Source organism: Callorhinchus milii, unplaced genomic scaffold (assembly GCF_018977255.1).
Source record: "Callorhinchus milii isolate IMCB2004 unplaced genomic scaffold, IMCB_Cmil_1.0 Scaffold11, whole genome shotgun sequence".
NCBI lineage: Eukaryota > Metazoa > Chordata > Chondrichthyes > Chimaeriformes > Callorhinchidae > Callorhinchus > Callorhinchus milii.
In genome coordinates, this window is record NW_024704752.1 from 7644068 (window position 1) to 7671618 (window position 27551).

The 27551-nt window shown below is 42.9% G+C and overlaps 1 protein-coding gene across 1 annotated transcript; it reads right to left on the reverse strand.

Moving 5' to 3' along the window:
- Positions 1 to 790: 790 nt before the first annotated feature.
- LOC103175983 (collagen alpha-5(IV) chain) lies at positions 791 to 26933 on the reverse strand. The gene is made up of 32 exons (XM_007889309.2): positions 26928 to 26933; positions 26288 to 26380; positions 24545 to 24628; positions 24050 to 24120; positions 23130 to 23318; positions 22503 to 22671; positions 21550 to 21642; positions 20065 to 20169; positions 19011 to 19108; positions 18091 to 18241; positions 17279 to 17392; positions 15907 to 16071; positions 15372 to 15461; positions 14238 to 14372; positions 13410 to 13508; positions 12929 to 13018; positions 12608 to 12747; positions 11753 to 11879; positions 11456 to 11536; positions 10851 to 10949; positions 10548 to 10598; positions 10261 to 10446; positions 9016 to 9149; positions 7964 to 8036; positions 7806 to 7877; positions 7212 to 7337; positions 6766 to 6864; positions 5491 to 5697; positions 4398 to 4575; positions 3787 to 3901; positions 3175 to 3347; positions 791 to 2743 (listed from the first exon to the last, which is right to left on the reverse strand). The coding sequence occupies exons 2-32, from the start codon at positions 26370 to 26372 to the stop codon at positions 2668 to 2670; spliced, it is 3675 nt and encodes a 1224-aa protein (XP_007887500.2). The 5' UTR covers positions 26373 to 26380; positions 26928 to 26933; the 3' UTR covers positions 791 to 2667.
- Between the last annotated feature and the right edge of the window lie 618 nt (positions 26934 to 27551).

The window sequence follows — 27551 nt, forward strand, 5'->3', positions numbered from 1 at the left end:
TTCATCTCACTGGTGTTTTCGCAGATCGTTGGCCTACATTTCGTTCTGCGCGTTCATGGACCATAATGGTCTCAAGCGACTGGCGTTTGAAGGGCTTTTTCAGACTTTTTAACCGTAATAAGACTCTTTATCAAACAAAAGTTTTATTTCACTGATAGGAGTTGTTTGTTTGTGTATCACATCGTCTCAAAATACTTAACAGTAACTAATGACTTAATGTCGTGATTGTGTATCTTGTAGATGAAAAAGCCAGGTGTATCGAACGGGCTTGCCAAAGGTGGCAAATACTGTACAAACTGATTAATGACAATGATATGGATTTGTTACAAGTCTGCAGCTGTGAAAACTCCTACCAATTTCTCACTACAGTATTAAATAGCTAGGTACCACAATTGTCCCTGTCCACTTACATAATCTCACCCCTTGGGAGATCTCTAAGAAAATGGCACATGCTCATTGAGCAGTTTTTCCAAAGTGATGTCCAAGGTTTCAGAAAAAAGCCAGTTTGTGCGCTCGTGTTTGCTGTACCCACCCCATTTCTCTCTTTCAAATAAGTAAACGTTTGAAATATAAAACTTCCGTCGCATCCCAGATGATAAGGCATAGCACCTCGCACTGACTACTGTGGGGAGATCAAGTTCAATTTAAGGATAAAAAGGAATACACGGCAGCTCAGGCTCTTTCTGTGACCCTGGCACATTTTAAGAGAGCTAAAACGTTCAGAGCGCACCTGCCCGAATGACATAAAAGGGACGTTGAACGATCTTGATCCAGGTATACCCAAAACAAATGATAGTATGTGCTCTTTATTGTCACACTATTACCCATAATATTTCCAGTAAAATTATTTGTAAAAAAAATCTGCTAAAAAGACAATGGCATTTGTTTAATATTGAGCATATATAGTTTTATATATTTATACATTTAACCATTTCTAAGACATAAAACTCAAGTTACCTTATAAAAAGTAGCTAATGTATATAGTGTGAATAACAGACTTACAGTGGAAGTGCTTATTAATGATAGAAACATAGAAACAGGAGTTGGTCATTCAACCCCTCGAGCCTGTTCCGTCATTCTACAAGATCATGGCTGATCTGTGCTTCGAGTCCAATTACCTGCCCTTGCCCCATATCCCATATGATAAGAGGTTCCCTAGACCCAAGCAGAAGTGTAGGCATATAGAAGATATTTAAGAGTGATGTGTTCATCAAATATACCCAAACCAAGTGTTATTATTAATGATTGATTCAATATCAGAATAGCCATAATTATGTGTTAGAGTGTATGTAAAAAAAATTAGTCTCAGTTGCTCAGTTGATAATGCCTGCTCAAGTCAATATCAAGTTGGATTTAATTCAACAAATAGTGCTTTGCAAACCATATCTTAGAATATATCTGTATTTTTCTGTGGTTTGCTATTCATAAGAGACTTTTTATTGTGCAAATAAAAGCAACACAAAGAAATCTCTTTTAAACTTGAAGTAAGAAACATAGGAACATTAAAGCAGAGGAACAGGAGTAGGCCATTTAGCCCCTCAGAACTGTTCCTCCATTCTTTTAGATCGTGGATGATCTGTTCCTCAACTCGGAATACAAGGAGAGGTGAATAAATATACTGGTATGGTGAGCGGGAGAGTTAACTGATTGTGAAGGGAATTAGGCCAATGCTAAACAGTGGAAAAGTGTGAATGCTGAATATTTTGGAGGTTTTACCCAATTAACCAGGGTTCAGGTTAATTTGTGCAGCATTTCTCCTATTATTATTATAATTAAGGTGATATTCATGACTGGGAAGGTTTGGGTGGTACGTTGAGAAAATAGGCTGAATGTGCCAAATGGCCTTTTCTTGTTTGGTGCTCTATGCTCTCACAAGTGTCTCTCAAACCCCTGTAAATAGCTAAAAGTTAGAGAGAGTTTGAATAAAATTTGGAGGGTTAAAGACAAAACTGATATAATGTCATTTCCAGCACTCTCAATGTCTCTTATGCTCAGTATGACACAGAGTACCTATACAGGTTCCCAGGAGCACATACAGTGCATAGATAGCTGTACATAAAAGAAACATTAACAATACCCTGAAATACCATGAAAACCTATGTATGAAATGCTTTCTGCATTTAATGTTTCCAACCACAGTTTGCAGGTCATAATCAGTTATCTGAGTGAGGTATGTGTTATTAAATAAACATGTCTTTGCAATGTACACTAGGCTTAGGGCTGACCTCCTGCATTCATCAATGCCATCTTCAGACATTTGGAAATTACTGTGTGTATGACTCTTCATCAAACTCTGATACAGTAGATTCTTTTCCTGTGATCCAGAGGTGAATGGAGGGCTGCCTCCTATTTAAAAGGTGCAGGTTGATCTGACACAACACAGTGCGTCCGCATTGCAAGGTCTCTTTAAATAAAAGGAGAGTGCGGCAGAGACTATGCAGAGCTTGGAAGAACATGCACCGTTGAAAACAGCACCAATGTGCCAAGTGATCCGTCCTCATAAATCATTGTGCAAAACGATAGTTATCATCAAAGCACCAACAATACCGGTCCAGTCAGTCACGTTCTGCTCGTCTTCATTGCTGCTCTGACATATTTCAGTACATCATTAGAAACAGCAACATTGTATTCTCATCTGGTCCAGCTTCCCAGGTGGCGAGTCCACCTTTACTTTTTACAGACTTGACAGCGGCTGATAACTGACTGCAATTCTCCTGCTTTTAGCGTTTGTGGCTTGGGTTTCCTACAACATAAGGAAAGAGTTCTTAAACCCTGTTTTCCATTTAGTACAGTTCCTATGCAGAGGTCTATAACATGTTCAACGGGATTGAAAAAGTAAACCCAGATCAATAGGAATGCACCAAGACGGCAGAACAAGAGGACACGAGTTTCGAGTTGCAAAGGGCAATTTCAGGACAAACACCAGGACATTTTTCTTTACCCAGAGGGTAGTTAATGGATAAAATGGGTTGCCAGGAAGGATGATTGAAGCCAGAACACTGGACTCATTTAAAAAATAGCTCGATGCTGAGATGGGAAGACAGTAGGTGGGTATTCTGGAAGACTGAGATCGAATGAGTCAAAGGGCGCTCTTGTGACGTACACTACACATGTGATGGATGTTTCCTCGTGCTCTAAATTCACTGACCGCCCACCTGTAAGATGCAGTTTTACCTGAACATTTGTGAGCTATCCAACGTGGCCAGCCAAAAGCTGTAACTATTTTTGTAATAGCTGCAGGTTCCCCTCCCACTGCATTCGATGAAAGGAGCAGCAGAGAATTCTTCTAGACAGGAGCCAGGGGAAGATAGGGCTTGGCCGGAACCCTCTGCTCCTGCACTTCTATGCTGAGGGTCAAGAGAAAAGAAAATCATGTGAATGTGTATCAGTGAAAGAGGCTTTGAGAATTATATAAAGCAAAGGAAACTAGCAATGTGGGACATTGAAGGGACTGCCATTGGTCAGTGGACGAAAAAAGTAAAGGGATTTCATATCCACTGAAAAATTGACCGTAAAAAGGTCTAAGACAACAACAAATTACAGTGACAACTTGTAAAGCACGTTTTTTAATCCTAAATACACCCAAATGCTTTCAATTAACCTCATAGTGATCACTAAGGATACTCTCTTTGCAAATATCTTAATGATATGCTACAGTGACCAGCAGCAGCACCTTTCAGTCCTACAGTCACCGAGTAGCAAATGCGATTAATTAGACCTTTCTGGACACTACTGTGCTTTCTGCAATACACATCCCTAAGGCAATAATGTCCACCATGTACATACCATTACGAAAGAATAGCCAATCCACAAGGACTTCCAGCCCCTGGGGCACGGGGGGATCTGAACAGTCTGGCTGTGCACAGCTAGGAGCATCACTGGACTTTCACACACAATACATCTGCAGGGTGGGAGGGCACTATGCGTTAGTAGCAACCTGGACATTGGCTAAAGGCTCAGCACATGCAAGATGGAATTTTTAAATACATTACTGAAAGCAAAAAATAGTCTTTTACTCAATCTAAATAAAGCCCTAACAATTGTGTACTCTTCAGGGGAGATGGGTGTTAGAATTTGGAAATTGAAGCATGTTCTGATGTCAGGCGCTCAGTATTAGGCAGAATATTTGGCCCATTAAGCAGTGTTGCAAACTCGGCATGCGGTTATGAGCTGCCTAATTTAAATTCCACTCTCCTGCTCACCACTCCATAGATTTTAATTTTCCTCTTTTTCAAACTAGTTCCTTATTAAAATTGTTTAGGGATTCTGTCTCAACAACATATCTATGTTAACACAACGTGAGATTTATTGGTAAAATGATTTTCTGTAATATGCCTAATTGCCCTCTGCCCCACCGCCGAGCAGGGTCTTCACACACCAACAGTTGAACAAACTACCTGCTTATGAATGGCTTGACCTCGTGTCCACTGACAGGAGCTATATCTTGAGGCATTTGTTGTGGAGTTGACAGCCAGTATGAATAGTCGTTTCTCGATGCATAGTTACAGATATCATTAACATTACAGAATAAGAATGGCATTGTGTTGAATCGTGTCAAGCAGCTGCCCGAGGTCCCTGAAAATCATAGCAACATAAGTGGGAAAGTTAGACAACTAAGATACAAGGTGATCACGCTAATCTGTGTGATGTGCCACTAAAATACTGATCTTGGATGCTAAATGCTCTGTGCCATTTGTTGGCTCCAAATGGGATGATGTTTCATTTCGATGCCAAAATAGAAAGGTGGCATCTTTTGTGGGTGATAAATGAAACACCAGTGCTGCTGTCAGTCACACTGCGAGTGCAACTCCAAATCCACAGCAAGGTCAAAGATAAATGTTTCTTCTCTCAAGGTTAATGAGAGAGAGAGAAAAAAAAAGGACAGGTCATGAAATGGAAATATTTTTACTGGGCCTGTTTTATATTGCTTCACTGCAACACAAACAGCAGGTCTTATATGTTCTCCCCACCACCCCCCAATCACCACACACAGACACAAAGAAAAGCATTGTCCCATTCTCTCTTGAAGGTCTTGATGTTGAGGTAAACACTTAAGTACGTTACCCAAGTGGTCTTTCTTCATGTCTGAGCCCAGGCATTGAGTTCTGGGGAGGGTGACAGCTAAGCCCCCATCCTGTCCTTAACTTATGTCCCCAAATGTAAAACTGATGTTCAGCAGTGACCACTTCAATGAGACTCCTGGATGACTTGTTACCTCCCTAAAGCTGGACGCTGAGGTTAATAGTTGCATTCTGATTGCCATCCCTGCTGGGTTCCATCTGCTACCTAAGGACAGATCTGGATTCAAACCTATGACTCACTGGCAGTGCCTTTACCATTCAAAGTGTGGAGGCATGACATTTTGTTTCTCAGAAGCATTAATATTAGCTATTGGTTTCCTTGAGGTGCTTTGGCAGAACAACTGTTTATTATCATATTTTAGAGGCTTTTAAATGGAAGGTACTTGGTTTAGGGTTTAGAGTAAATTACCCAAGTCTTGTCCATGTGCTCGTCTGTTGCCCTGCACAAACAGGAGTGAGTAGCCGGTGTAGAGCTTGGTAGTGCCTTTTGGGCATGTAGGGATTTCTACAGTCTGACTGTGCCGTGTGAAGATAAAACCTTGGTTGTCTGTGCTTGCTCTCCCATTATGTCCTGGGGGTCCCATCTTTCCTGGAGGTCCTCGATATCCCTTTGGTCCTAATTTTGAAAGAAATGTATTCATGTTCGATCATAATTATTTGGTTCTTTTTTAAACAGTTTTTATTGGGATCTCTATTTTACACCATGCACTGGAAAAAGCAGGGAATTGGCATTAGGATAGATGGCTTCATTGATTGAGCACCAATACAATGGGTCAAATGGCTTTCTACTATGTCGTAAATTATTATGGTTCTATGGGTTTCCAGGCAGGTTTTTGCCAATGTTGTGGTATAACCTGCCAAAGCAGAAATGGCAGGGAGCACAACATCAAGATTGGGGTGTTCTCTCCCATTGACATCTTCCCTCTCTTTATGTGACAAACATACTTTGTCTCCACTCGATGCCCCGAGCATTGGAGTGTATGAGAGGAAGAAGTGAGGATGCTGGGAATACTGGATGATCCTGGGTTCTATCACAGTGAGGACTAAGGACACCAGCAGTAACTTGCTCAAAGGGCCATTCTTTATGTGCAAAGCTAAACACTGTGAGTTAGAAGATTGTTGAACCGGGAGGAGGGGAATCATAGTCCGATCCTGTCCGCAAGTATGAACAGGATTTGTTCGAATTTGGAATGATCTGCCTGAAAGGGTAGTGAAGTCCGATTCGATAACAGCTTTTAAGAGAGAACTGGATAGGTATCTGGGGAAGACGGGTTTGCAGGGTTATGGGGAGAAAGCTGGTGATTGGGGTTAGTGAAAGTAACTTGCTCTGTCAAAGAGCCGGCACAGACTCGATGGGCCAAATGGCCTCCTTCTGTGCCGTAACATTCTATGAATCTATGAATTTGGTCTTTGACATTGTGGGTCATAAAGGGTAATACCAGCAGCAGGATATCATTCTTCCAATGTCCACACCTGATGCAGTTTCCAGTAACACTCATTGACCAGTGACTCAAAACAAAAACCTTGTTTCTCTCCCGAGCTCAGGGGCACTGAGGACAACACCCAAGTGCCCAGCACCCAACTCCCCAGTTGAAATTAATCAAGCACCATACAACGGTGTTGGAGTTGTGCAGTGGATGAATTTCTTATTTTAGCTTCATTATGGCTCAGTTCAATCTCTTACCTGGAGGTCCAGAGGGTCCCCGGGAACCTTTATTTCCATTTTGGTTTGAGTTTCCCAGATATCCATCATCACCAGGTGGTCCAGGAGACCCAGGTTGCCCTGTGTATAAAGACAAAAAGCTCAGATAATCAACTGCATGTTTTCAAGAAACCTTCATTTCAAATTGTGCATGACACACACAATGCAACTTCTGTTTTATGTATCTTAATAATATTTCACAGTAACTATTGTACAGCACTCAGACATTTCGACATGATAAGTGCTATACAAAATTGCCAAGTGCTTCCTTCCTTCCTTTACTCAAAGGTTGGCCAAAACAAAGGCTGATCAGTGGTTGAGTCTCACATAGTCCACACTCATGCACAAGAATCACAATACACTTTCATGGCCGTTATAAAGAAGATGTACTTCATTGATATGGTACTATTGTCACAGTTTAAACACACCTATACATCCAGGGGGGCCACGAGGTCCAGGGAATCCTCTTTCTCCTTTAACTCCCAAAAGGCCCGGTAATCCCAAATCACCCTTTTCAGCTGCAATCGGTGGGCAGGATGGTGGCCCTGGGGGACCTGAGGGAAGAAACAGTGATCAGCAATTAAAGGCATTTGCAAATTATGGCAATATTGAACTAGTGTGCAAATTACATCATCTGTTGAAAGGGAACTTCGGGACAACTAGGGGAGATAAACTGTGTCTTCTCTAGGGTTCAATTGTTTTCTAAAGACACAAAGCCAGGCAGATCAGTTATTATGTTTACCAGCTTGTCTAAATCAACAATAAGGCTTGGAAGTGTAGACATGTGATCACTCTGTGAGCCAAAGCCCTGAAAGCTGGGGAGGTCCCAGTTGGATAAGTTCCCTGAAACATACCAGTTTCTTGCTAGTAAACTGTAATGCTAATATCTTGGATACCAGGAGTCTCCAATATTAATGATTCTCAGAAACTCAAATGTATGTTTCAAGATAGTTCAGTTCACAATCCAGGCCCTTTATCAGATTACATCTGTTTTCATAGTTCTTGTTAATCCGCAATGCTACCTGGAGGTCCACATGTCCCCTGGCGTCCTCTATCTCCTTTCCTTCCCAGAGGTCCTTTGCTACCTTTCATACCTGCAATGGAAGAGTTACCAAGATTAGGATCCATCAGCAACCGAATAATTCTTGTCCATTCATTAAGAGATTTAACTGTGCTTTACCTAGGAATCCAGGAACACCTGGTGAACCTTGATCACCTTTGGATCCATGACAACCCGGGCTGCCAGGATTTCCCTATAGATTTGAAAGAAGAGAAGTATGGAGTGATTCAATGCTCACACTTTTTGTATGAGGAACAGAGTGGACACGGGAGAGAATTAAAGCATCTGTAAGTTAATCACTATATTGCTATCTGCAGATCAACATAATACAAGTGTTTATGCTTTTAACTGTTGTTGTCTGCCTGATGCAAACTCCTTTCCATCTATATGTGTGTTTGAAGATTAAAGCTCCCTGTACTTCTCTCCTGCCAAATAGTAGTGCTTTTACTCAACCTCAGCACTGACTACATGGGAGTGACCTTTCCCTCTCCACAAACCAGCCAAACTGGAAACTTTTTTGAGTAGGTGACTCAAATAATGCCCAGCAGTGCTGAATTAGGGGCAGTTGGGGTCTCCTGCTGTGAATTCTTTGGCTACATGGTCACTTGGGACTGGGTTAAACACTGCACAAACTCATTTATATAATAATAATCATGCTTGCATTTGATATATCTTATATCAAATAATCACGCCTTATCACGTCTTCGTGGCATCTCAAATCGCTTCACAGAATATAGTGTAAAGTTAATTAACTATGTATTTTGTGGGTGAAAGGCGGCAGCCATGTGCACACAGCAGTGTCCCACAAACAGTCATGGATTGAGTGATCAAATTATTATTATATATATAAGTTTTGAAGAGATTATTACCACCGGAAAAGCAACTGGTCAATCGACTAATAAATAGGCTCTGACTTACTGCTAAGTGCACAGAGGCTTGTGGAGTAAGGAAACTTACTCAACGTTTCATCCTGCCCGAGAATCGAACCCAGGTCCTTTCACTTGCGAGTTAAGTGCTCCAATCACTAAGCTACAGGACTCCACAAGTGCTGCAAAGTCAACCAGTCATGTTTTTCTAACCTCAACCTTAAGACTCCCAAAAATGGATTTTTAAATGGTTTCCTGTTTTTTTAAAAACAATATTGGTCATCACTTCATAAATTGGTTCCTTACTGGTACTCCTGGTACACCTGGATCTCCTTTGGCACCTGGCTGGCCCGAATGTCCTGGAGTGCCAGGTGAGCCTTTATCACCTTCCAAGCAAACTGGTCCTTGGAGCCCAGGGTATCCTTTTGGTCCACGAACACCTAAAGAGAGACACAGATCAACGTCTTCATTGAGAAACTTCACAGATGCATCTTTCGCTTTGTTTAAAACTATTGTGACATCCATTGGTTGGCCCATCATTTTGAACAAGAACTTGCACTTATTTAGTGCCTTTCATATAGGATGAATGTATTGACCATTTCATGGAAACGACAGGAAAACACAGCGGAGAGGAGAGGAGGGAGAATTTAAGGGTATGGATTAAATATCAAGAAGGGTTAGACAGGTTTGAGCTTTCATCTCTGAAGACAAGATGAATGAGAGAGGACTTGATAGAAGTGGTTCAAATTACTAAAGGATTTGATAAGGTGGACATCAATAGATAGTTTCCACATCTTGGCGAGTTCAATACAAGGGGGCACAAATATAAGATAGCCAGATCTAAAAGGGAGTTTACGAGGAACTTCTTCACACCAAGGGTAGTGAGAAGTTGGAACACACTGCTGGAAGCTATGGTTGAAGCAGAAAGCATCAACGTATTTAAAAGGAAGCTAAATGCATACATGATGGAGAAGGAAATAGAGTTATGGGAGAGAGGATTTGGAGAATTTGAGGCTCATGTGGAGTATAATCACCAGCACTGATGAGCATGCCCTCAGAGCCATGGCAGCAAATCAAGTTTAAGTTCATTCAAGGATCTTTGATACAACCTGACACAAGCTATGCAGTTTTAGCTGGTTAAACTCCAGCTGCCTCCCAACTCACACCCTGGGTTCCCCAAGTCTTGGTTCTTGCCAACCTGTGCCTAACACTCTCCAGTCTTAAGCAAGTAGTGTCTCCCCCTGTGGAGCGAGTGCACATTCCACTCTAGATACAGGGAGATTTCCATGCGTACAAATATGTGACTCTCAGTCTGAACTGGATACTCTTAATCACTTTGATGGGTTTCCACGTGTTGTCAGACACCCAGCTGACCTCCCAAAATATACAATCTGGTATTATCACAAGCTGTATAATGCAATCAACTATGATGACGTTAAATGCCGTTCTCATTTAATCTTTTGGTAATTTACTTATCATTTGACAAACTGCATTAAAAACACTATTGCTGGTATCATAAGCAGGTTTCTCTTACACCTCTTCACATTGTACCTGCAGGTCCACAGGAGCCTGAAGGCCCTTGATTTCCTTTGGGTCCCTGGATGTTCTTCCCAGCAGGACCGCGAGCCCCAGGTGGCCCACAGGGTCCCCGAAGTCCAGAAGGGCCCGGGTCACCTACTTCACCAAGAGGACCCTGGTCACCGCCAGCTGCACAAGGTCCCATGTCACCTTTAGACCCTGTACAATTTGAATGATTAATAATATTCATCTTTGTTAATATGTTATGCAAATTTAATTACTTCAGTATAAGTGCAATTGTGAAATGTATTATATCTGACCTGCTGGGCCAGGCGTGCCTGGATTTCCTTGTGGTCCTTCTCCAGCGCAGCCTGTCATGAGAGCCAGTGAGTGTTAGTTTCAACAACTTAACCATTTTCAACCTTTAATTGACACCCCAGCACTGTCTATATATTTGGAGTAAAAGGACACTTAAAGCAATGTCCAGCTCTGTTTGGTTAAACCACTGATTTAAAGTATTGAAGGTTCTCAGTTTTTTCCTGAATCAATGAAATGGGATTTAAGGAGCAACTAAATGTCATTCCTTGTTGGGTTGCTATGTCTGATGTTTCAGAACTGCTCACCTGGGTTTCCCTTCATTCCTGGTAGGCCTGGAATACCATCATATCCTTGTATGCCAATTTCACCCGACTGTCCCGGTGGGCCACAGCGCCCTGTTATTCCTACATTGGTTTTGGGATGTTAAGATGAAATTAATTAAAAGGTAACAGTTCCAAAAGAAAATCCTGCAGTACACATTTTTGCCGTGCTTCTCAACTTGCAAATACAGAGTAATGTTACTGAAGGGCGAGTTTAAGGGTATGGACTAAATATCAAGAGTGGTTAGACAGGTTTGAGCTTTTATCTCTGAAGACAAGATGAATGAGAGAGAACTTGATAGAAGTTGTTAAGATTATTAAAGGATTCGATAAGGTGCGAGTCCACAATAATGGATCCAGACCACTTTACAGCAGGGTCACCCTGTACAAAAGCAAAAAATAATTTTCAGGCAGATGTTTACTCTCAAGTCTGGATGATGGAAGCAACTATCGATTAGGAGTTTGCTGCGTGCACTCACTAGGTTTATTCAGACTCTGAAAGAGACCAATTTTCACACACAATTCACCATAAAATCCGGATCTTTCAAATAATGGAACACATTTTAGTTGATGGTGAGAGGGAACTTTACCTGGAATGCCTGAAATTCCGGGAGATCCCCGCAAGCCTGGTAGTCCGTCTAATCCTTTGGGACCTTGAGGACCTGGAAAACCTGCAACCCGGCACCAGAGAAATAAAGGTGAATAAATGGATGGATCCAGGAATAACATGGAAATGTGAGTGTGTGGTAATCGTGAAGCATCAGACAACTGTATCTGTGGGTAGTGTGCAACCATAAGGGTTGACCACCACTCATCTAATGAGTCATATGTGTCTTTGTCATGGATTGTCTCAAGCAAACATCTCAAAGTAGTTAATAAAGAATTACCTGATTCTCCCGGTAGGCCGGGGTCCCCTTTTTCACCACGGTCCCCAGAAAACCCTGGAAGTCCTGTTTTACCCGGAGACCCAGGAGGTCCTGGTGGTCCTTCAGGGAATGATGTGCCTTTATTACCCTAAAACATATCAATGGATTATCTTGAGTTATGGAATTATTTACACCAGCGAAGGCTGGTAAAAAAAAATTTTTTTAAACTACACCTCTGTTCATTTATTAACAAATGCCTTCTACATTACTGGACAGTTCATCCAATACTCTACTTGGCTGCCATAGAAGTTGGACATGTTACACAAACATAGATATTCCTTGTATTTGATATCGTGCCTCATTGAGACATCAAAATGGCTCAAAGCACTTCACAAGATTTTGCTGTAAAGTGTAGAGTGTAGTCTGTATATTTGTAGACAAATGCTTTGTTCAACTACACAAACTGGAGTCTGAAATTATATTACTCATGCATGATTAAGTTACTACAATTGAAAACTTTGATGAGTCACACTAATCTCAGCTGGGCTGGTGGAGAGTCAACAACAATAATTTGCATTTATATAGTGCCCCTCACGTAGGATAGTGTCCCAGAGTGCTTGACAGTGGCTGAGCATGACACCGAGCCAGGGGGAGGGGGGAGGTGACCAAGGGCATGGTCTGAATCAAAAGTCCTTGTTCATATTTCTATATGAGATACTCAAACTGTATGCCATGTCGACATTTACACATATACATATCAGGAAGGATTTCAGATTGACCCTGTAAGTTGTTGTTGCCGTTAGGAAAATCAGAATTTTTGGCCAACTGTGTTTAAATTTACTGAGTAATATAACTCAAAGTTAAAAATGCAGTTACCTTTTCTCCAGGAAGCCCTGGACTGCCACAGCCTGCAGGACATTCTTCTCCTTTATTTCCCTTTAAACCCAAGGAACCTGGATTGCCAGATGGACCTAATGTTCCTGGTATTCCGAGGATCCCTTTGTCTCCTTTCTGACCTGACAGTCATATAAACCTGACACATTACATTGAACTCCACAATGAACCCAATTAGTCACCTAAAGGTCCACTTTGTCACAAATCCAAAATATTCGTCTGCAGGTCCAGCACATTTTTCTTTCCTTTTTTACAAGCCAATGTATTAGGAATATACCTGCAGTTCACCAAACATACTCTTACCTGGAATGCCCATTGGACCAATAGCCCCAGTATCTCCTGGAGATCCTGGATTTCCTGGATTCCCTATCACACCTGGATCACCTGGGGAACCTGTTTTGATAAAATGGAAGGTTAATTGTGTGAGTATGTGCAAAGTTTTTCGCACGCCTGAGTGTGAAATCGTGCACGTGCGCAAAGTTTTAGGTGTGTGCAAAGTTGTGCATGTTAAGTTGCACTTGTGTGCACTAAGTTGCATGTGTCTGTGTAAATAGTACCAGCTCCTGCTTAAACCTACGAAGCCTTGACTTCTGTTGACATCAGGTCTGTTACAGTGCCTATTACACTCAGCCAGATCCAGGCAGCAAATGGATAGTCTGGACATGTTACATGCAGGTCTGGCTGAAAGTATATTTTATCTAGCCCATTGGCTGACCCGATGCCATTGTGATTTAGCAGTGAAAAGAACTACATCATTTCATATCCATCTCCGTGTTCTGGGTACCTGGTGGGCTTATTGCTCCTGGTATTCCCTCTTGACCGCAACTTCCTGGGTTACCATGGGAACCGGGCTCACCTTTTTGTCCTGGCTTTCCTTCAGGTCCTGATGATCAAATTTTATCAAATATTACAGGCAACCGCTTTCATCACCTCTTCCTCTTGCAGATACACCAATGGCCTTTTTTTTTTGCTCACTTCCTCTTTCACTCCATGGATATATTCCCCGATCACTTTCAGATCTCTGCCATTGATGCTCTTGACTGAGCCTCGAGGAGCCACATGAGTTCCCTCAGCTCTCTCTGGTCAAGTGGGCCCTTGCTCGGTACTTTCCCCCCACACCGTGAATGTCAGCTTGGCTCAGCTGGCAGCACTCTAGCACTAGATACAACCTACCGATATGAGAAAAATCCCCTGGTTCCCAGGCTTGTACCTCTGTCCCTCAACCAATACTTTGCCCACTATCCTGCTTTATGTTTAATACCATTGAATTTTGACATTAATCTCTTGTGCAGCACCTTATCCAACTGCTTCTGAAAATCAATATAAACAATACCCATTGCATTTATTTCATTTTGTTGTCCTCTCCATTGCATTTCCTTCATGTTCTCGTTTCGCCCACAAGCTACACAGTTAATTCATGTTCTGTGAATCATCTCAACAACATGACAAGGCACTATATCAAATGCAAGGATCATTATTATTCTTAATTATTATTATTAATCCAGGCAAAGGCTTAAATGGACTATAACACAGATTCCTTACCTATCTATTCCTTTTTTATTTATTAATTGCAACATTTCAATGAAACAGGTTTGGAAAAGCCGTACATTACCTGGAATTCCAGGATTTCCAGTTTCACCTTTCACAGTCCAATCTCTCAAGGGTCCTTGCATTCCTTTTTCACCCTTTACACCCAGAAATCCCTGGGGACCTGTCGCACCCTTTGATCCTTGCATTCCCTTGTAACCTGCACCAAAAGATCAGTAAACAAAATATCCCTTTTTCTACAGACACTACAATATGTTTATCTCTGTATTGGCCAGGTCTACATTCCTAACAGATAACCACCACCAACAACAAATTGAATTTATACAGCGCCTTTCAGGTTGGGAGGACATCCCAAGGTGCTGGGCACTGAAGGGTTTGCACTTGAACTAGGGGTTGGAATCAAGAGGGTGGAGGACAAGAGGAGTAGGAATGGGAAAATGACCGAAGGAGCGGTCAAAGAGGAATCCGGGAACGGGGTTTGAAGGAAGCAAGGGAGGGGGTGGGGATGGACTTGGGCATGGCGTTCCAGAGGGTGAGGGCAGAAAAACGGAAGGTCCGACCACTGGTGTTGCGGGCAGGGCGGGGGACAAGGATCAGGCCAGTTCCTGCTGAGCGGCACTAACTGTAACAGGTACTTTGGAATGGATGAACCTCCAGAAGAGTTTCAAGGCATCTGGACAGTTCTAATCTATGACAAAGTCATAGACAAACTCTCCTTAAAGAGTATTACACCTCAGTGGATATGTTAACCTTCCCCCATACCGACAAATACTCACTGCATGTATTTAGAAAAACTCGCCTCGCAAGCGAGAGACCTGGGTTCGATTTCCGGCAGGGTGAAACACTGGGCGAGTTTCCTTACTCCACACACCTGTTTACCTAGCAGTAAGTAGGAACCTAGTTGTTCTGTATATTATGTGAAGCACTTCGAGGTGGCTCGAAGATATGATGAAGCGCTATATCAAATACAAGATTATTATTATTACTTTGCAGAAAATCCTGTGAAGTTCTTTGTGTCATTTTGACATCTAATGCACTATATCATATGCAAGGACTATTATTATTGCATATCCTATGGCCAGAGGTACTTCTCCCCAGTGATGTCTTTTTCTTGGATAGATCTATACTCAACAAGAGTTCCTTCCTCCCCAAGAGATTCATTCACATTTGTCTCTCTTACTGGTGTTCTTTATCTTACCTTTATCTCCTCTGGGGCCCGAATTTCCAGGGGACCCTGGTGACCCTGCACATCCGGGCTTTCCCATTAAACCAGGCTCACCTTTTTCACCTGGTTGAAGATCGAGAGAAAATCTTTACATGATGAGAAAACAAACTTATGTTGAAACTTTTCCAAACCAAACGTCTTTATGGCTCTGAAGAGATATTGGGAGGTCAAAAAGTCAAAATTCCAATGGAATTTCTTCAGGAAGTATCACAAATGGGGATTTTTACTGATAACTGGAAGCACATCCCTCAAATGCTCTTCTTCTGTCAAGAGCAGAGATCCCATGAATCTGGTTCACCCAATTACAATCCTTATTAAGAAATCCCATTTTACACCCCTTTGTGATCGTATGAACTTTCCATAATTTCTATAATTTCCATAATCTCTGACCAGAGAGAGAGATTGGCTTTGGGAAAGGAAGGAGATGGTCTGACAGACTGTGCCATGAGATTTACATCGTTATATCAAGTAATGTTTCCAATAAGACTGTTATACAGAGAATCCTTACCTGCGATGCCTGGTAACCCGATCAGGCCCGGTGGTCCTGTATAACCTCTTGGTCCAGATGGCCCTGGGCAGCCATGTGGCCCAGGTGAGCCGGGAGTCCCAGGGGGGCCTGGAATATCCAGCCCTGGTATTCCCGGATCTCCTGCAGGTCCTATGCTTAGCGGTCCTGTACAATTAGTCACAATAAACTGTTTTAACATTGGAATCATGGTCTTGCAAAACATAAGCCAACTTCCTGGGATTGTGCTCCAAAGCTGACTTCACAGATGGTGGAGCTGAAATCAGTGTCTCGGCTTCAGTCCAGAGAGCCAGCCAGCCATGACACATCCAGGATCTGCTCTTCCAAATCCTTTTACACAGCTCATAATTTAGACCTGCACTGAGAACACTTCATCAACCAAGACTATTTCAAATTGGGGCCCAGAATTGACATTTTCTCCCTTTGATAAAAAACAATGAAAAGAAAAAGCTCTGTGTGTCAGCCTGACTCGGTTCGTGGCACTCTCGCCCTGAGTTAGAAGGCTGTGGGTTCAGCCTCCACGTCGAGACTTGGAACTCATAGCTCCAGTGCAGTGATGGGGGTCTGCTGTATTGTTGGAGGTGCTATCCTTTGGATGAGACATCAAACTGGTGTCCTGTCTGCTGTTCCAAGTGTGTGTTAAAGATAATAATAATAATAATAATAATCCTTGCATTTGATATATCTTTTCAGGTCGGGAGGACGTCCCAAAGCGCTTCACAGAACACACTGTAAAGTGAATTGACTGTATATTTGTGGGCGAACGCGGCAGCCAATTGCGCACAGCAATGTCCCACAAACAGTCGTAGATTGAAAATCACCAATTTATTATTGTTTTGGAGGGATTATTATTAGGCGTGTGGAGTAAGGAAACTTGCCCAAGGTTTCGCCCTCTGCCTGGAATTGAACTCAGGTCTCTCGCTTGCAAAGCGAGTGCTATAACCACTGAGCTACAGGACTCCACATCCCATGGAACTAATGGTAAAAGGAAGGGATTTTCTCCCGGTGCCCTGGCCAACAATCCCCCCAAATAAAACTGATCATTCGCTCCGTGGCTGTTTGTGGGACATTGCTGTGTGCAAATTGGCTGTTGCGTTCGCCCACAAAATGCACTCAGAGCACTTTACACTAGTTCCTGTTGAGCATTTTGGAATGCCCCCTGACGTGAAAAGGAACTCTACCAAATTTAAGGATTATTATATTTAATATAGTGTCTTATCACGTCATCGAGACATCTTAAAGTGCTTCACAGCATATACTATCAAGTGGATTGTCAGTATTTTGTTGGGGAAAATTATTATTATGATGATTATTATCTTTAATATTATTATCATTATTATTAAGCTCTCAATACCTCGTGGGCCAGGAAATCCGAAGGGACCTTCAACACCTGGAGGACCAGGTATCCCTGTTACTAACTGTCCCCGTTGACCAGTTGGCCCTTGACATCCTTGAGGACCTGGATCACCTGTAAAACAGAACTCTTTAAAGATTTCTCAAATACAACCGACCAGATGGGTGTTTCATCTAGCAAAGGATATCACGTGCAGAGTTTCCACGTCCCTCAGTCCAATCTGTCAGTTCATGTGCAGTTGAAAACGACAAAGGTTCACGTCATATAGAACGCAAACCAACTTCTTATTTAATTCACCATTTAAAACAAATATATATTTCCTTCTGTATTAATCCCGCTAAAATTAGTTTGAAAAGTCTTGATCCAGTTCATGGCACAAAACTCCACCATTTGGTAGAAAAGGTAACAGATGAAGAAGATGGGTGCAGTGGGGGAATGCTGTCCTTTGGCGTGGCTGAGGACGCGTTTACTCTGTACCGCTTGATCCGAACACAGGGAATCTGAGCTGGGGAAGTGTTCCATTCCCTAGCGCAAGCATCCCTCACTTTGCTGAGCACAAAATTCAAGCCCCCCCCAGCACCCTAGGAGCTTTTATTCTCTTGACTTTTGAAGACGTAAGTTCGATACCCCTCAGCTCCACCCAGAAATATTAATCAGCAGGTAGGAAACCAAGATTTGCTAACCTGAAATCCAATCTCCACTAAATACCAGAGATCCATTCTGTTTATAGTAGCGGTTTTGATTGAGGATCACCTCCAGATTTTTGTGCACGTAAGTGGGAAGGATCAAAGATAATGGGAGTGAGAAAATACCTTGAGAACCTCTAGATCCATCGTAGCCTGGGGAGCCTTGGTCACCGGGAGGACCCGATGGCCCCAAATTCCCCTTCTGCCCCAGTAACCCGACACGTCCCGGTGGGCCTGGTGGGCCGCGATTACCAGGTGGTCCACAGCTTTTGTCGCCCTGAAGACAATACCCATGATTTACGTGCTAAACGTGAATAATTTATACACTGAAAAAAGCAGCACCGTTAAACACACTAGGAATAACATAAAATAAGATAGTAATAGGTTCAAGCCCTTCACTCCTTCCACTTTTGGAGTCCAAAGTAGATTAATAATAATAATAATCCTTGCATTTGATATATCACGTCATTGAGTCATCTCAACGAGCTTCACAGAATATATTGTATATAAGTGGATTGACTGTGTGGGCAAAATGTGGCAACCAATTGCCCACAGCAGTGTCCCACAAACAGTCATGCATTTGAGTGTGCAAATTCATTTTTATTTTTTGAAGGGATTATTACCTCTGGAAAGGGATCTCCCAATTGACTAACAACCAGATTCCTACTTACTGATAGGTAAACAGAGGTGCGTGGAACAAAGAAATTTGGAATCAGCATAAGCAGAAAAATTCTTTGTGTATGCCACAGCCTGGGAGGTAGGGGGGCGGAGCGAAAACAAGATTTATGCTATATAGAAGCACGGAGACAAACAAGAAAAAGACGGAACTATATCAAAGACAAACAAGAAGTATTCAATGTCCTGCCCAATAATTTACCCTCAACCAAACACTCTAAATGATCATTCAGCATTATTGTTTGTGGGGGGGCATTGCTGCATTTGTCATGATTTTTNACTCAGAGTTTACCAGAGCCTTCCAAAGCTTGCCCTTGAGAATTGAAGCCAACTCTTGGGACCTGCTCACAAGACTTGCCAGCAAAACCAACCTGAGAGCCTGTTGGTCCCTGGTGGCCTGGTGTTCCCGGTTTTCCTGGTCTTCCTGAAATCCCTGGAAAACCCACTTCTCCTGGAAATCCTGTGTTACCTACAAAACCACAAAGCATACGCAAGCAATTACAGCATGGCTTTGGATTACAGTACAGTACTTGGTCAAATGTACTGAGTGAGCTCTGCTGCATTGTTGGTAGTGTTGCCCTTTGCAGTAGGTTTTAAATCAAATTTCCACCCTCCTGCTCTGTTAGTTCAGAGCATATTAAAGATCCCATGGCACTATCTCAAAGACAAGCCGGGAGTATTCAGCGTCCTGCCCAACATTTCACCCTCATCCAAATATATCAAAACAACTTAAACTGTCACTCAGCCTTATTTTTTGTGTGAGTGGAGTGGGGGTATTGCTGCATTCAACTGTACAGATATAATACACTGCCTAAATTAACCCAGTGGTGTGAAGCTCTTTAATAAGCTACTGGGTGCTAATTAGGAACGTGGTATATCTTGTTTAAGATTCAGAATAAACAATTGCTGCCCTAAATACAATGCAGAGTTGAGGTTGTGCTGGAGGTCAAGTCAGAAAATTCATCATGAGACAAATTCTTAACGAAAACAGCACTTTTACGGTTTCATCTTATAATTAAGAAATCGCACCAATTCAAGCCCATTATTATTCTGTTGTTGAAACATGATAACTGTGGATATGGTGACCACAACTAATATTGCGACAGTGGCTGAAGCCAGGACACCCGACTCATATAAGAAACAGCTTAATGCCGTACTAGGAAGACATGAGGATGGGTATTCTGGAAGGATGAGATCCAATGAGCTGAAGAGCACTCTTCATTCTTGTCAACTTGTGAACAAAGCAACCACCTCAATGGAAAATTGACAATCACAGAGATTTTCACATTTTTGACCATGGTGTACAGAAACTGAAGGTGAATACTCCAATGGATAATCAAGTCATTGCATTCCCCAAACTCTAACAAGGATATTCTTCTGACAAACTCCTTTTGATCCCTTTTATTGGATAAACTTTTTCTGTACCTTTGAGTCCTGAAGGACCTGGCAGCCCAACACCTGATATACCTTGTTCTCCTTTTTTGCCTTGAGAACCTGGTGGCATGTTTACACCTGGAACTCCGGGTCTACCTGTAATTACAATATGAAAGTGTCTCACTTCAATCCCAATTCCACCTCCCACCCCACCATTAAATCACCTCAGCATCACAGAGGTAGCTTTATTCAGTCAGTAATGGAGCTCACCTTTGTAATTCATTTAAGAACATAAAAAGGCATTGTCCCACAAATTCAATTCCATCCACAGTCTATGCACAACCTATTCATCAGGTTCTCCAAACCATTCTTTCAGTCTCTAGAGGAGATGGCATGGAGTTCATTATACAGAGCAGCTTGTGCACAGTCTAGGGAGAATGAGTTTGGAGGCCCATGGGTGTTTTATGATAATGTATTCTTAAATATGTCCACTGAGATACATGGATCAAAATGGCAGTTAGTAGCATCATTGACAATGTGAAAGCATTTGCTAAAGTACAGCCCAGTCCTCGCCCCACATTATACTGTACAGTACTTATATTTTGCTATTTCGGGCAGAAAATTGTTTTCAGGCCCATTGGAACGGAGCATTCTTATTGCTTGACAGGAGTCTGTCGGCCATCGTGGCAACTGGATTATCCAGCACTTTCCCACTTAACAAGACAGTAGAACAAGAAGACATAGGTTTTGAGGTGTAAAGGGTAATTTCAGAACAGATACCAGGAAGTTTTTCTTTACTCAGAAGTTAATCAACCACAGGAACTGGTTGCCAGGAACGGTGGTCTAGGCCAGGACAATAGACTTATTTAAAAAGCAGTTTGATGCTGCGATCAGGGGGAATGATAGAGTGGGTGTCAATGATGTTACTAACTGTTATTATGATCCAGGCATCTCGGTGGAAGAATGAGATCAGATTTTTTGCCAAGGGAATTTCTTCATCCAAATCAGTCTTGTGATTTTGTGATAAGGATGGAATGACAAGTCTGCAGATGGTCATGAACAATAGTCTCCAAGGAAGAATTTAAGATATTTTAACCATCAAAAAAGGACCGATTCTTTGGAGGTCCGTAATTTTTGTGCAAGTGGCGGCAAGTGTATTCCATTCACCATTGTCTGTTAATTACCAACCTTGGCAAATTTCTCTATAGGGTTTGCGGTCAGTAATGAAAGATAAAGAGGTTATAAAGGGATATACCCCGAGACAGAGTCGGAGTGGGGGTGGTGGGTGGGGGGGGGGGGAGTTCTTCGAAGAGGCAGTTTATGGATCATGATTGTGATAGGCCTCATCTGCATTATATGTGTACTTAAAAAGTGAAGGATTGTGGTGCTGGGATGCAAGGGTTAGGATCAAATTGTTCCAGAAATAAATTCCAACAGAATCAAGAGCCAAAGAACATTTATCTTGAGCTTGTCCACTTGTGTCAATGTAATCTTCACTTATCATTGGCTCTGCTCTCACGGAGAATCTAAACCTACCTCTGTTGCCAGGGTATCCGCGGGCTCCTGGATTACCCCAAGGTCCTGGTAAGCCTGGCACTGAAAAGTACTTGCCCTCTTCTCCTTTGGTACCTAGAGCAGAGAGCAACAGCCAGTGAATTCAGTGTCATGAGTCAGAGCAGCTATGCCTGCTTCTGTTACAGCAGAGACGAGAGCCAATTTCATAGAATTTAAGTCATACAGTGCATGGATTCATCAGCAAAACATGCAACACCAAAGCAGTGGATTGGGAGTCATCATAGGATGGCTGTGGAGCTCCTCCTAGTGGCTGGCTTGGAGCAACACGGATGATTCCTCTCTCCCCTGGAGCGCAGGTAATATCAGGACATGAGGGAGAAAAAACAATCTCCTGAGAGATTTCAATGTATTTTTCTTATGGGCCTGATTCAATGCAGTCTTGAGCAGGATGTATAAATTGGGCTTTTTGCTCCACGTCGCAGTATTGACGGAGCGAAGCCACTGTCAGGTGCAGTGACATTTGTAAAAATAACAGAGGGTTATGAACAAGTGCTGGATGATGAAACTCATCATAGAACTAGGGATCTCTTTTCGAAGCTTGTTTGATTCTGAATGAGTAACAAGAAAAATTCAATCAGCACAAGTTAGATCATTGCCTGTCAATAATGTGTTACTATGAGTTCTGTGATTTAGAAGATTACTATACAGCCTTAATTTTGAAGCAGTTTCGCTTTTCAGAAAATCGGCTTCAAAATTAAGAACAAATTCAACAATTTGCCAAACTCCAGACATTCTGAAATGTTACATAAACAAAGTAAATCTGGACCTAGTTGCAATTTCTCCCCATGGTGCCCACACCCATGTAATTGGACTGTACACCACAAGGATCAGCAATGTCAGAGGTAAGATTTGAGTCAGCAATCTGAAATGTAACTTTGTTTAAGGAATCACTAGAGATCCCCATATCTACCAACCTTGGAAACCACGTGGCCCTGGAAACCCATTGACTCCTAGATCGCCTTTAGGTCCTGGCTGTCCTGAAGATCCATTCCCCGATGGTCCAGGATTTCCCACACACCCTGAGGTTCCAGGGTTTCCGGGGACGCCAAATGGACCCCGACCACCCTTTGGTGGAAATGGTGTCTGCAAGCCCAAATCAAATCATTCAGTTTTGAATTAAGTTCAAATAAAAAGTTTGCGTTGAAATAAAACAATAAATACAAAGATATGAATGATATTGGAGTTATTAGCAGTCACACACTATTCTGCGGTCAGTCATAAAGTGTACCATCTTTGCTGGATTTATGTGAATATGAAAGAAGGAACAGATGTATTAGGGTGGTCCAGCCTTTTGGCTCCTGAGGGCCACGTGGCAGGTTTGAGAAACATCTGCAGGTCACAAAAGCAATATTGTATCCTGATTGGTCAGTCCCAGTCTTCCGATTGGCTCTGGGCCTTCATGTTGTCTGTAGTTACTCGTCGGACAATGCAGTTGGAAATGGTTTACAGGCTGTATATAATCATCCCCTGGGCTGGATGTGGCCCGCGGGCCGCCAGTTGGACCACCCTGAGATATACAATCACAGGAGTCAAATACTGACCAAGTCACCCTTCTGTCCTCGGAATCCTTTCTGCCCAGGCTGACCGCAGTTTCCATCTCTTCCTGGTTTTCCTGGCATCCCTTGAAAGCCTACGTGACCTTTGATCCCCTTCTCACCTGGCTCTCCTCCAGGCTCTGGTTCACCCTTTGGTCCAGGAAATCCATCGCCACCAGGAATGCCTGAAGGGCCCTGGAGAATTCAGACAGGACCACAGAGATTTAACAATGAGCAAAATCAAGGAACCTTTCACATTGAATCCCACCATTCTATGGCAAGGCAGGAAGCAACATACCTGCCAACGACCACAAGTAACAAAGAGCTGGGGGGAGGGGTGGAGGCACAAGAAAAGTGGGTGTAACAAAAGCGTGTGTAATAAACACCAGGCCATAAATTTGATGGTTTATGTTCAGAACTTGTAATCTTTTGAGGTTCTTAATATAAATCAAGTTGTCTACAAAGTACACAGTAGATCCTGTAATGCTCTTTGAACGTGAAAGGTCCTGTACTAAATGCTTAGGATTATTACTCTGCATTTCTTTCTAGATTTTAAAAAGTCTGATGATGCTCCTTTAAGGGACTGACATTAAATTACTCCACAGTCTATTATCTGGCATAAATTTGCTTTATTTTCCTATTGGTTGGAACTGTTTCGGGCAGGAATAGACCATTGGTGCTTCTAGTTCTTTAACCAATTGTCATTGACAGGCATTTCATTTGATTCCTCATTAATAATAAATTAATGAGTGCATATCAGGAACAGTCCTTCCCAATACCTCTCTCATCTCCCAAGCGGCATTGATGGAGTGCTGGGAACAGATATTCCGACCCCTTCTGATAATGAAGGTACAAGGCCAGGTCACTGCAAAAGGCAAGGTGGGGCAAAAGTCGAACGACAAGTTGCAAAAGAAAAAGAATTTTACCAGAAACCCTGCATTCCCACGGTCTCCCTGAAGTCCCAGATTCCCTTTGTGACCTTTTAATCCTGGTCCGCCTGCAACAGAATCAAAGCAGTCATAGGCAATGCAGCTCCTGAAGCTATATGCTTTTTCAGCCTTATTATTTCTTGTTAGAAATGGAGATTCTCAAGCTTTTCTGATGTCTCAATGCTTAAGTGCATCTTGTGGCGTGAGATTGCCCATATAAAGCTGCGGCTGCATGAAATTATTGAGCAAGTTGGACCACCCTTAATAAATCAAACATGACTTTGGGTGTGGTACTGGAAGGGGGCTGAAGTCAGCAAAACAATACATCAGTACAAGTCAGTTCCATCAGGAGAGGAGGGGCAGAACACTTAAATTAACAAGGGAGAAATCAGTAGCACAGTAAAAAAAATCAAAGGACAACCTAGGGCACAAATAAGATGCTTTTAAATGAACATGCTAGGTTTCTATTCAATTAATTTTTTATACAATTACCAGGTATGCCAAACGTCCCGGGCAGACCATGTGGACCAGGGTTTGAAATTCCACCGCACGATGTACATATGGCTCCTTTATCGCCTGTAACAACACAACCATGAAATGGGAACCAAGCTTATATTGAATCATATGCCATCATATGCCAATGGGAATCTCTATCAATATACATCTGTCCTGCCTATCTTATCCAACAACCAGAGCTAAATGAATAACACACGAGGGTGGAGATGATGCTCCAGATAACAGTGCGTGGCTAAATTTAAATGTTAAATTGTTTTTTTCGTCATTGTCCACTTCTGTAGTCATTACAATAAAAGGGAAATGACATGCCTTGCAAACTAGTTTTCACTCAGTGTTGGCATCAAACAATCCCAGATCAATTGCAATATGAATTAGACAAAAAAGCAAAGCTGCATCTACTCTGTCCCAACAAAAGTATGCCTCAGTGAGACTCCTGTAACAGAATGAGTCCTGCAATGCTGGAACCTCAATTAGTCTTGATGTAGAGAGTAGTGCCTTGCTGCTCTGACTCCCAACAGCGTCAGTTTCGGGTGGGCACTAAAACTGTTTGTGTGGTCCCATAAACTCCAGTGTGCTCTTCCTGGCCCCTGTCTTCGTGGATGCTGTGAATGGCCACAATGACCTTCTTGATCTGCTTTAATCAATATCTGTCCTTGATGACTTGTTTAATGTTGTTCTGATAAAGGGCTGAACTCCCACATCTCTGCACTGAAAGTCATTCTATCTTTGAGGTCCTCTTGCAGCATGTTAATTGTTTGGCTTACAGGGTAGTCATGTGCTCTGGAAAACCTGCACCTCTGGACACAGCACCAATGTGAGCACAAGATCTGTCACAAGGCACAGAAGTTTGGATCCAGGTGCCATCAATGACCAAGGCCATAGAACCAGAGAGGTGGAATAGAGAAGGTCAATTGACAGTCTTACATTTTTCTTGAGCTTATCTACAACAACAAAATTACATTTATAGAGAGTCTTTCATGTTGGGAGGACGTCCCAAGGCGCTGGACAGTCAGGGGTCAGGACCTGAGCATGGGGGAGGGGTGGGGTAGGAGTGAGGGAAGGCAGAGAGATGGGAGGGCGACTGAAAGCATGATTGAAGAGGAGGATCTTGAGATCGGCCTTGAAGGAGGCAAGGGAGGAAGCGAGGTGAAAGGACTGTGGGATGGAGTTCCAGAGTGTGGGGCCAGAGAGGCTGAAAGCCTGGCCACCGATGGTAGGGCGGGTCGGGCGGGAGACATGGAGCAGGCCAGAGCCCCTGAACGGAGGGAGTGGGCAGGTTGGTAGGGAGTCAGCAGGTCAGAGAGGTAGGAGGGAGCAAGGCCATGAATGGCCTTGAAAGTGAGGACAAGGATCTTGAATTCAATCCTCTGAGGGATGGGGAGCCAGTGGAGTCGGGCGAGGGTGGGAGAGATGGAGTCATGGAGCCTGGTGCGCGAGAGTACATGAGCTGCAGAGTTTCGGATGATCTGCAACTTGTGAAGGGAAGAGTTTATTTAAGATAAAGTGGGGAATATACTTGCTTTATTAGCAACCCAGAAAGGATGCTTTTGACATTTGAATATGTACTGTTACAAACAAGCACAGAGAAATTAGGGTTAGTTATTGTACTACTCTGTCTGGAATAAAAAAGGTAGCATCATGTTCCATTCTCCAATGCCATTATTCCTTTCTGCGATCAGCACAGAGGCCACAGCAAACCACAAGCATGCCCCAGCTTACCCTTGCAACCATCTTCACCCGGAGGGCCAATGAAACCAATTTTTCCATGTGGGCCTACAGGTCCTGGCTCAGCAGGAATACGCATAATATCACCTGCAAAAGATCATTTAGAATATTTCATTGACACTGCATAAGCAGCAAGCTAAAGAAAAACATGTGAGTTTGGAGAGGACAGGATTGGACTTCACTGTGATGTCCACCCTCCACTTTTATTCTCTTCCTCCATCCTCCACGTCTCTGGCTCAGAGAGAAGATAGCTGAGCTGCTCCAAGGCTTCAATGTTGCCTTGTGACAGGCTGCCAGGAGTTGTCCCCGGGAAGTAAGGTTGATCTCTCTGCTGTCCCCTCCCTCCCTCAGAATGCACCACATGGGGCTTTTGTGTTCCAAGTACTCATCAATAAATAATTGATTGATGTTTCCATAGAGAACAATTTTGTTCAACATGCATTGTTCAAGTGACTTTAAGGGGCTGCTGAAGAAAATTATAAAGGGCATCCAACATCCCTTCTGAGACCACATGTAGCTACAATGGGTAAAGTAACAGTCACTGCCCTCCTATTGGCACTGTTATATTCTATTGAGCAGATGTCGCACTGCGCATGGCAAACACAGCGAAGCTAAACGGAGAGAAACATTGTACCTTCAGGTCCACAAGGACCAGGAGGGCCACGAAGTCCTGGGAAGCCTGGATACCCAGGAGGACCTTCAGCACCTAGCCCTGGGTCACCCTTATCTGCCTTACAACCTTTCCGTCCAGGAGGTCCGTAGGGGCCGTCGGGCCCAGGTTTGCAGATGCCTAAATAAATCGAACCCCAGCCCCCCAAAGACAAAGAGAAAGTTTCACGTCAGAAAAGTGTTTATTGATATTTTATCCAATGTTGTCAGCAGATATTCATCACAGCTCTGACAATGTTTCCTTCTGGGAATCTGAGGGGCTGAACCTCAGTCCTATTTGTGACCTTCAAGTCAAAGGGAATTGCATTTTTAAGCTGAGGGAGGTAGACATTTTGTCTCTTGCTTGGTAATAAATAGCTTGATAGGAGAATGGTAGAGTGAGTGTGATAGGAGGATGGTAGGGTGCGTGTTCTGGAAGAATGAGATTAGGTGGGCTGAAGGACATGTGTGTTGAGTTAACTGGATAGCAAGAGAGGCATTATAGTTGGGCTGTGCACCCCTCAGCCAGAAATGTTAAGCAGGGTTCTCCCCTCATTGCGCTCTGCTGAAAAATATGTGTGCATGAAGAGCACAGGATTGGGCTTGACCC

Excerpts from the sequence above, each read along its gene's own strand:
- LOC103175983 (XM_007889309.2), bottom strand. The coding sequence starts at position 26,372 with ATGCGTATTCCTGCTGAGCCAGGACCTGTAGGCCCACATGGAAAAATT. Across the intron at positions 10,447-10,547 it reads AGGCACGCCTGGCCCAGCAG|GGTCTAAAGGTGACATGGGA; the intron begins GTCAGATATAAT and ends CAAATTGTACAG. Across the intron at positions 8,037-9,015 it reads CAGGTGTACCAGGAGTACCA|GGAAATCCTGGCAGCCCGGG; the intron begins GTAAGGAACCAA and ends TCAAATCTATAG.